The 10,695-nt window shown below is 32.6% G+C and overlaps 2 protein-coding genes across 2 annotated transcripts; one reads left to right on the top strand and one right to left on the bottom strand.

Annotated features, from left to right (window-relative positions):
• Window positions 1-257: 257 nt before the first annotated feature.
• Window positions 258-1,829, bottom strand: LOC110803252 (23 kDa jasmonate-induced protein). The gene is made up of 2 exons (XM_022008746.2): window positions 1,304-1,829; window positions 258-755 (listed from the first exon to the last, which is right to left on the bottom strand). Exons 1-2 carry the CDS (start codon window positions 1,751-1,753, stop codon window positions 573-575), a joined length of 633 nt encoding a protein of 210 aa, XP_021864438.1. The 5' UTR covers window positions 1,754-1,829; the 3' UTR covers window positions 258-572.
• A 1,535-nt stretch (window positions 1,830-3,364) lies between these two features.
• LOC110803260 (23 kDa jasmonate-induced protein) lies at window positions 3,365-9,266 on the top strand. The gene is made up of 2 exons (XM_022008755.2): window positions 3,365-3,874; window positions 8,835-9,266. Exons 1-2 carry the CDS (start codon window positions 3,431-3,433, stop codon window positions 9,024-9,026), a joined length of 636 nt encoding a protein of 211 aa, XP_021864447.1. The 5' UTR covers window positions 3,365-3,430; the 3' UTR covers window positions 9,027-9,266.
• The last annotated feature ends 1,429 nt before the right edge of the window (window positions 9,267-10,695 follow it).

Here is a 10,695-nt window from a genome sequence, read left to right as displayed (position 1 = left end):
GTAATAAGGGACGGAGGGAGTATAAATCATGATCGATATTCAAATTAGATTATATAAATAGTGTCAAAAATCAAACCGCGCCAACTGGTAGAAAACGAAAGAAATACATACTCATCCGTCCCAAAATTATAGTCATGTTTGACTAAAAACATGAGTTTTAAGAAAAGTGGAATATAGTGTATGAAAAAGTAGGAAATTGTATGGAAAAATAAGAGAGTGGAATAGTATAAGGGAAAGTGGAAATGTGAAATATAGTGTATGAAAAAGTGGGAAAAATAATATTCAAATAAAAAGATATGATTATAAGTTTGAGAAACCCAAAATAAAAAATACAAATTAGACTTATAATTTTGGGACTGAGTGAATATTACGAAAATAACATACATAATTTAGGCAACACGTTGAGGCGGCAATTCAAGTATGGAGTACGGTTTATTTCAAAGACATATACGAAGTACATAACACAAATTAAGTGGGAACCCGAAGCGGAAGAACCCGACTGAACCAAAATCCCTCATTTTTCTCTTCCCATCTTATTACAATAGTCAAACGCGCTGCAGCGCCTGTATAATTCATGGACGGTAAGGGGTTATAATTTTGGCTGTGAATAACGGAGATGTGCCGGAAGCAGTAGAAACCTCTATGATAACTCCATCTTTGTTGGTCTCTTGTGTATACTGGCTATTCTCCAATTTATCCTTTACAGCATTCCACCTGCTATTGAAACTCCCAACGGCACCAACATCACTGTAAGCCTACAATATAACGATACGCATATTTAAAATGGGTTAATGATAAAGTTCTTAAGATGCAATAATTAAATTAGTCACAATTTTATGTGTCACTCTTTTAATGGTACTACACGGGTATTATCGTGTTAATGTGTTACATAAGCTGTGACTTATCAATTTTTTTCCATTAACGCCATATTTCTACTATTAAAATAAGTTAGTCCATAAAAAAGAAGGAAACAGTTTTTTTTTTTTAATTATAGATTTATAGTTATAGTCCATATATTGCCTTTCTTTTATGTTGTAAATTAAAAATATAAAAAGTAAAAAGTAAAAATTACAATGTAATACTCCTTATATTTTTATGTACCTAAAAAAGCTATTGCGATACAAATAATTTGGCGCAAATTATGACATTTTATCAATTTTGTTAAAGATAAAGGAAATAAATATTATAAAAGATAATTTTTTTTAAAAAAATGACCACAAGCGTAGTACTCCGTAAGAGTTTAGTACTTTAGTGGAACAAAGGTCATATGAAACAGAGGTAAAATGAAGTAATTGCAAGTTACCTTGTTTTTGGAAAAGGAGGACCAGGGGGTATCCCAAGCGACGAGAAAGTCGCGGGATTGTCCAGTTTTGTTTTTACCACGGAAGACCAATGCCGCCTCCGATCCGGAGGAGGCACTAGTCTGGTGGACATGAAGGAAGGACGCCCATTGGCCGTTCCCAATCTCGAAAGGGTAAGGTGTCCGACCAATGTAGCCATACCAATCTCTAGTGGTGGAGTAGTATAGAGTTTCTCCAGTAGCGTTGTAAACCATGCACAACGTGGAGGCTCCATTACCATAGTCTGCCTTAACTCCCTCTACATATTTTCTTGCCTTTCCATTCTTGTCATACTCATTCGTCAGATTCATTGCTTCTCTTGCTCTATCTTCCTGGCTTTTGGCTTTGCCTACATACCTAGGCATCTCATCTAACTTGTCATTATCAACCACTTGACCAAAGGAATTTGCCATTTTTTTCCCTTGCTTTTCTTTTGGGGTTGGGTGTTGGGATTGGTGGTGTTGAAATCTCTCTGTGGCTTTCTTGTCTCTAACCAAATGTGTTTATATAGTACTACCTCCATTCTAAATGATTTTTACACTTTTTGTTTTAGTCCGTTTTATAATGTTCTTTGCATTATCTTTTACACTATTTTTTGATAAGAAATTTACTATTCACCTCTCTTACCCCTACAACATTTACAACTTACTCCTTCCGTCTCTTTTTGTTCTTTACATTTGGTATTTTTCACGCGTTTTAACGATTAATTAATTTGCATCGAGATTCCTCAATTTTTTTATTTAAACAAGATAAATTACGTTTATTTAAAATGTTTTCACTTTTATCAAAATACTGATATTGGGAAATGAGAAAAATTTAATTTCCCAATGGGAAAGTGTGAAAGATTAAATGTTCCAATGAATTTAATTGGTTAAAATAATAATTGAACACAAATTTTAATAGAATACTAAGTTATTTATGTGATAATATAAAAGGAAATGTAAAGAACATTTTGAAATACCCAAAAAGGAAAACGTAAAAAACAAAAAGAGACGGAGAGAATAATTTTTACTAACTTTCTCTTACTTTATTGACTTTTTTTCTTTTTCTTACACCACCCACTTTTCTAGGCACATCTCTTACTTTATCCATATTTTTTCCATTTAAAAAAGAAGGACAAATTGTTTTTTTACCACCTAAAAAAATCAAAAAATTGTTTTTTACCACCTAAAAAATGAAATTTTGTATTTTACCACCTAAAAAATAATTAAAACTTGTTTTTTACCACCTAAAAAACCAAAAAACAGATGAAACCTTTATGTGTGGCTACCTAATTCAATTTCCTTCCAATTTTATACATTCCTTGTGTGATTTTCATTAACTCTTTCACCCTTCGCTCTTTACTTCCATTAAATTTTGTCAATTTTGTGAATCAATGGTGGTGAAAAATTATGTAAATTAATGGAAAATAAGGAAACGGGGGAAGAAAATGGAGTTAAATACATGAAATTGTGGAAGAATAGAAAATATTAGAAGTATTACCGTTATTGTGACCCCCTACATAACATTTTAATCTATTTTTCCATTTTTCAGGTGGTAAAAAACAATTTTTAAATTTTTTTTAGGTGGTAAAATACAAGTTTTTGTTTTTAAGATTTTTTTAGGTGGTAAAAAATAATTTATCCAAAAAAGAATGGAGGAAGTAAATATTACTATACTACATCCGTTTTATAATAATATTTACGTTTACTATTTGCACAAATATTAAGATAAATGAGAGAAAAACTAAAAGGGTGGGTCAGTATAATAAAGTATACCGTGAATCACAATGTAAGAACATTATGAAACAGACTGGTACAGAAAGTGTAAAGATCATTATGAAACAAAGGTAGTAAACTAGTATTACTCGATTGTTACTAACGTATATTAAAGATTCTATTATGGAGCTAGTAGTTGAAATTATGCACGGGCAAACGTGAATAAAGAATCATGTAAAATAAAAACCGTATTACAACGTAGGCCGTCCGATATGATTTTAAGCAATGGATTTTTTGTACATATTTCAGTATAAAAGGGCTAGACAGAGTGTCAAAACACAATAGCAGACAGAGTGTCAAAACACAATAGCAAAAAAAAAAAAGTAGAAGAAAATGAATCCCTTTGGTGCAGCAATTACAGATCAAACTTTGAAACAAATGTCAAAATACAGAGGTAAAGAAATAACACAAGAAGACAGAGCAAGAGAGGCAATGAGATTAATCCATTCTGAAGACAAGAACATAAGTGCTCTTCAACATGTATTGAATCTTAAGTCTAATTATGGTAATGGAGTATCCACATTATGCCTTGTGTATAATGGTACTGGTGATACTCTTCAACTTGTGGACCAGGTGGATTGGTCTGGTTATATCTATAAAGAACAACCTCCCAAATCCTTTCAAAATGGTCAGTGGCTCGCTTTCCTCCATGCCCACCCGACCGCTACAGAATCAGGTTCAGTTGCTGCTCGTGTATACCGCGGTAAGAATGTCAAAGGAGATGTTCTTGATTTCATGATTGCTTGGAGCACACCTTGGAACGCCGTCCAGAATTCTGTGAGTATAACTCTGTTTTTCTTCTTTTTTCTTTCTGTGTTTTAGGATGTTTTACACTTCTGAATTCTTGTTATATCATCCCTGATTTGAAAACCCTTCAAAGAGTTCGAAGTATACACTTTGAACACATGAAATGAATCTCATGAACCAAAACTTCTCTCAAACAAAAAGAAAATTCATAAAACTAAAACTCGAAGCATTCGAACTTGGAAGGATAATTAGAGCTGTGTTCAAGAAAAAAGATCAAGAGGTTCTAAAATGAAATTTTATTTAATTTTAATCTTTACACGAGAGAACATAAATATTCTTTGACATTGTCAACTACATATTGAACACATGAAATGAATCTCATGTCTAATAATAAGGAAAGTAGGCAAATCATAACATGAAACACATGCTCACATAACATGCAGTCATGCATATATGAAAAATAATCATACGATGTTGACTTTTATACTATATATACATTAATTTTGACCAATTTTTTTTTTACTAATATATAAAAATCAAATGTTATTGTGTAATGCTAGTATATTGTTGGATTATTCTTAATGTATATTTTACAAATATACACTCCGTATTTAATAAGATACACTTTCTATAATCAGCCATATTTAATTAAAAGATACACTTCTCTTTTTTGACATGTCATGGTCACCACTTCCAGTTATATTAATATTTTTCTCCTTGTTGTGTTTCCCACACTTACTCACTTCATCTTTTTACTACAACTATCTCACTTTAATCTTAGTTTAATAATTCACTCACTATCCCACATGAATCTTATTTTAATAAATTCAACACATTCTATTAAAACTACGTGGCATTCCAAGTGTATCTTTTAATTAAATATGGAGGGAGTATCAATTTTTTAAAGTTTTTAGTAATATGTAATTACGCATAATTACGGCCAAACTAGTGCCTTGGCAAGTATGTCAGTCAACATGTTGCAAGTATTCATGAACAGAGGGAGTATTATCTACGGACTATGTTTCTTAATATTTGCGCTATTTTGGTTTTTTGGCACTATTAACTTATCTTACTTTGACAATAATTTTCTATGAATTGAATAAATAAAAACAAGTATTAACATATCAAATATTATTGAGTTTGTCTCCATGTACGAACTATATTTTACATGAAAAATAGTCAATTACTACATAGGTTGTTAAGGAATTTGTCAATTACTAGGTTGCTAGGATCGAAGTTTGTCATCACTACCTAGGTTGTTAGGGAGTTTCTCAATTACTAGCTAGGTTGTTCTTAAAAGTTGTCAATTACTAGCTAGGTTGTTCTTTAACAATTGATATTAAGTGTTATTTTAGTCCATATATCGGATAATTAGTCCATTAATGACATCAAAATTAACTGTTAATTATAATTTAATCATTTTAATTCATTAAGAAAAATTAAAATCACAAAAAAATGTCCCAAAATTTACCAAAAATTAAAAAATACCAAATTAAATAATTGTGATATTATTTTTTCGTATTTTTTTTCCTGGGATTGACCGTTATGGATGTTTTGAAATTTTGGGTAATTTCAGGTAATTGTAGGGATTTCATTTTCGAGAATTTTTTTGGGGATTTCATTTTTATAAAGCAATAAAAATATTTAAATTATAATTAAGGGTTAAGTTTTTTTAATGTGTATAATTAAGGGTTAAGTATGATATCTTTAGTGACCTAATTGGCTGGAATTGACGTCAATTGTTAGAAAATTTAAGTAGTACTCCCTTCGTCCCAAAATATTCTTTACGTATTTCATTTCGGGTGTCTTAAAATGTTCTTTACATTTCCTTTTATATTATAACATAAATGCTTTCACATTCTATCAAAATTTGTTTGAAAGATTATTTTAACTAATTAAATTCACTGGGGTATTTATTCTCTCACACTTTTCCATGGGAGCATTAAATCTTTTCCATTTTCTCAATGTCAGATTTTTGAAAAAGGTGAAAACATTATAAATAAACGTAATTTTCTTTATTTAAATAAAAAATAGAGCAATCGCAATGCACATTAATCTATACTAATATATTAAAAGGCGTTGCGAAAAATTCTATGTGCCACTTACAACTCTCCTGTTTAAGCCACGTCATCCACTCACCAAGGTTATGTGATGTTGTTGACGACCAAAAATCAATATATACATGCAATAAGGTTCGAACATAAGACCTAAAGTTTGGATAATAAATGTCATTAATTACCATCTTAACCAACCACTAATTGTTGTTTATCCATTAACTTATAAATACATGTAACACGAAGTTAAAACAACTAAATATTTAGGTTACCTCTTATTTTTGCATATATCTAATTTGATGTTTATTAATTAATTTGAAACACTTAGTTCCATAAGAAAACAAATTAAAAGAATTGTAAGAATATCTAATTGAAAATTTATTTGACATGATAAATTACGTAGTGTACATGTGTAGTAGATCAAAGATGGTTGTTGGTCGGGTCGGGTCGGGCTTCGTGCCAAGCCCACGGGTCGTATGACTAATCGGGTCGGGCCCACACCAGGCCCACGTTGTTTCGTGCCGTGCCGTGCCAAAAAGTTAAAAACAAGGCCCTGGAACGGCCCAAGGCCACATGCTTTCGTGCCGAGTTGGGCCGGCCCGTCGTGCCTAAGGCTAATTTGACTAAATTTAACGTGCTTTGTCGTGCCGGGTCGAGTCCTGTCGTGCCTTGTCGTGCTTTAAATTTCCAAAAAATTAAGGCCTACGGCCCACGACTTTGTGCCCGTGCCGCGTGCCGGGCCGTGCTTTTTTCGGGCTGGGTCGGGTCGAGCTTCGTGCCGGCCCGGCCCACAACCATCTTTATAGTAGATAAACTTAATGAATCTTTTTCACTTGTATTGACTACATGTATTTTGGTCAAATATTGAGATGATGAAGAATCTCGAATTTTAGTTATTCAAAGTAGCAACCGGAGCATAGTTCGGGACACACACTAGTTAGCCGTTAAATCGTGTGCAAAATACCAAACGTAAAGAATATTCTGGTACATAGAGAATAATTAAACAAACTCCCTAACAATGTAGGTAGTAACTAACAGATTTTCCACTTTACACAATATATCAACTTTTTATATTTTTTTTACTAATAATCCCTCCGTCCCTTAATACTCGCCCCGCTTTCCTTATAAAGTCGTCTCTTAATACTCGCCCTGTTTCTATAAATGACATACATTTTTACTAATATTATATCATTTTTTCCCACTTAACCATGGACTCACCTATATTCTTATTTCATAAAAAAAAACTTTAATAAATTCTCTCCTTTCTCACACCCTCAAAAAGTTTGACACGTTTCCCACTAATTATATTAAAAAATGTCACACTATCAACTACCACCTAATAAATTAATAAGTCAATTAAATTGCATAAAACTCTATGTCGGTCAAATGGGGTGAGTATTAAGGAACAGAAAGAGTACCTAATTATAAGTATTAATGATAAAATTTATACGTTGATAAACATAAAAATTAAAGTGATGTAACTATTTTAAAACAGATGAAGTATAAATAAAGAGAGTATGTATAACGAACTACTATTGTAGATTGAGTACACGGGACTACTATTATTCTCTTTTTTCCAGTTGTTCACTTTTGGTAATATCCTGAAAGCATCGCACGACTACTTTATACGGAGTATTCTTTAGCCCCTTATTAAATTTGTTAGTTTATGTTATATATGGAATATTTTTGGTGTTACCTTATATATGGAATATTGACTAGCATTTACGCACGATGCATACATAACATTTTACATAAATTATTGTAAGTCTATAAACTAAATGTCATACAGAATATGTATTACTTCCGTTTTAAAATGATTATTACATTTTTGTTTTAATCGGTTTCATAATGTTTTTTACATTGTATTTTATACTATATTTTGACAATTTTTTTTACTATCTCACCCCTCTTACCCCACAACATTTACAATTTTTCGCTTAGTACGTACTTTCTCTTACCACTACTCCCTCCGCTTCTTTTTGTTTGTTACGTTTGGACTTTTGCACGTTTAATAACGCATAATAAAAATATTTTTTCTTTTTTATTTTAAATGCCTTAGATTTCATCATTTATATTAAAAAAAAATAAACCCAAATAAAACCTCAATCCACTAATCATCACAACAACCAATAAAATTGTTTTATTTATCAAAATGAACCAATAATGAAAAAGCACACAGATTGCCAACTTAACATACTTAGAAAATTGTAAAGAAATTTAATGAGTTGCGAAAGTTGGACCAATTAAAATTAAAAGTTGGCACAAAAAATGACAATATAATAATTTTATAAAAGGAAATATTCTCCACGCAACAAATATTGTGAAACACCCTAAAAAAAATACGTAACAAGCAAAAAGAAACGGAGGAAGTACATGAAATTGTACCATTCACGACGGGAAATCATGTCGCTAAAGGCCAATAGTGGTGGGATTTCTTGTCGCGAACCCGTCATAAAAGGGCCCCTCAACAATTGAAAATCTCGTCGTTAGCCTTTGCGACGGTTGTTCCCATCTTTGTTTGATTGTTATCCCCCTCGCAAAAGGCTTTTGCGGCGAAATTTTTGACTTGTCGTTATAGGGTCGTCATTAATGATACAAATTCTTGCAGTGTAATTATTTCATTTTTTTTACACCCGCTCACTTTTCCATACATAACTCTTACTTTATCCATATTTTATATATTCATCACTTTTGTAAATTTTTCTTATTTGGTCTTAATATTTGTGCCAATAATAACTATAATCATGTAAAAATCATTATGAAGCGGAAGTTGTAGTTGCCTAAATAAATGGAAGATTTATACTTTAGTTTGAAATCCTATAACGATTTAAGACCTATAAATAGCTATATACGGAGTACATAGTATGTGGATGTAAAGTATCTTATTTATTTTCGTAGGATTTAATACGTGTTCATTTTGAAATAATACAATGCAGGTTTATACTGAGGTCCGTGAAAAGAATCATTTCCCCCCATATTGGGCTTACATTAGGGATTTGCTAAGAAAGGCGGAAAAAATAACAGTGGACGAGACGGATAAGAAATGCACATCAGCTGTTAGTATTGGTGGCATTACGTCCCCGGAATTCATTGCAATTCTCAAGCACAGATTTAGCCCTGAGCCATAAATCATCATTATCGTGCCATCAAATAATTCACATTTTCCCTTCACATATACTCTGCGTTTCCTAGCTAGGCCGTGTAGGCATAGTTGTTGCGTACTTGGGTATGACTCGGTGCTGGTAGAAATGTGATCTGGAGTATTATTATGTTATTGTTGTGTTTTTTTTTACATGTTATTGTTGTTGATGTGTTCATTAAGAACTTTTTTACTATTTCCAAAATAAACCTACCTAGTGTTGTGCGTACTTCGAATGGGAATATGTGAGTGTCAAATGACTCAAATTGTCATTTTTAATTATTCGCCAATTATATTAACTCTGGAAATTTTAAGATAGTCATGATAAGAGCAATTTTGATTATGCATCCGGGTACACAGTGTTCATTGTGTACCCTGACGAACATTCATTGAAAATCTAATGAACATGGAGAATAATTTCAACATACATGTACAAGTGAAATATTTAAACTATATGTTCTTTGAATTTGAACTATATGTTATTTGGATTTGAACTATATGGTCGGTCTTTGGATTTGAACTGTATATTCATTTGCTATATGTTCTTTGGATATAAACAATATGTTATTTGCATTTGAATTATATGTTTATTTAAAAACAAGGTGCACATTGAGCATTATTGTGCACCCCGGTGCATAAACCATATTTTGCACAACCATGGTAAGAGAATTAATTTGGGCAGACACCTAAATCGTGTCTCCCCTCTGGGATGATGACGATACCATTATCCTTACTAGGCGGTTGGAGCAACTCCGTGCGGAAATCCCAATTGCTAAGAATATCTCCAAAATACAAGATCCAAAATCCAATCCCCGAGGCCGTTCCCCTTCCGGAACTCGGTACAAAATACAAATTTCAAAAAAACCAATATCAAAATCCAAGTACAATCTCATCTAGTAGACCATTCCATTGGTTTTACTACGCCTTTTCCACTCAAAATCATATAAGGCAAGTCAAATTCGGGGGCCGACCCACAAAACCGAGTAAGTCGGGCCTCGTCCCGTAAAACCGAAATTCAAAACCCGAAACGGCTTGTTTTTAGACGCAAAATCAAGTCTTAACCTCCAAGAAAACACTACGTGCCATACATCGTACTATTCGTACGAAGGTACATCATGTTAGGTTATGATACATATGACAATTCATAAATCATGCGGAAAAACCATAAACCCAGGAAAACATATTATTTACACATAATCATTTAGCATAGATCAGATGCATACTCTTTGTTGCGTGCCTTCCCTAGCTGCGCCCGAACCGAACAAGAACAAGTCTTTAGGACTCCAAGTGTCGTCCCTCCGTAGATAGTCCACAGCACGCCCGGATCCGCCTTAAGATTGACCAACTAGAATCGCCCTTAAGGTACTAGAATTTTCGGCACTTTTGAGCAAGATGTGTGGCTGAATTTTTCTCTCAAAAACTCACTTTGAATACTTTTTAAAACTCGTGTTAAATTGTGAACCCAGGCCACATATTTATAGGGTTATGGAAAGGGAATTGGAATCCTATTCAGATACAAATTAATTAAACCTAGAATCCTACAAGAACTCTAATTTAATTATTTTATCAAATAGAATTAGGAATTTAATCATTAACCGAACTCTGCACGTTTTAGGAAACGTGCACGAACACAAACACTTACGCACACACACACGGCA

The sequence above is a fragment of the Spinacia oleracea genome, chromosome 6, assembly GCF_020520425.1.
Source record: "Spinacia oleracea cultivar Varoflay chromosome 6, BTI_SOV_V1, whole genome shotgun sequence".
NCBI classification, from domain to species: domain Eukaryota; kingdom Viridiplantae; phylum Streptophyta; class Magnoliopsida; order Caryophyllales; family Amaranthaceae; genus Spinacia; species Spinacia oleracea.
The sequence above is the reverse complement of the archived record's forward strand: the minus strand, read 5'-3'. Positions and strand labels throughout refer to the sequence as shown.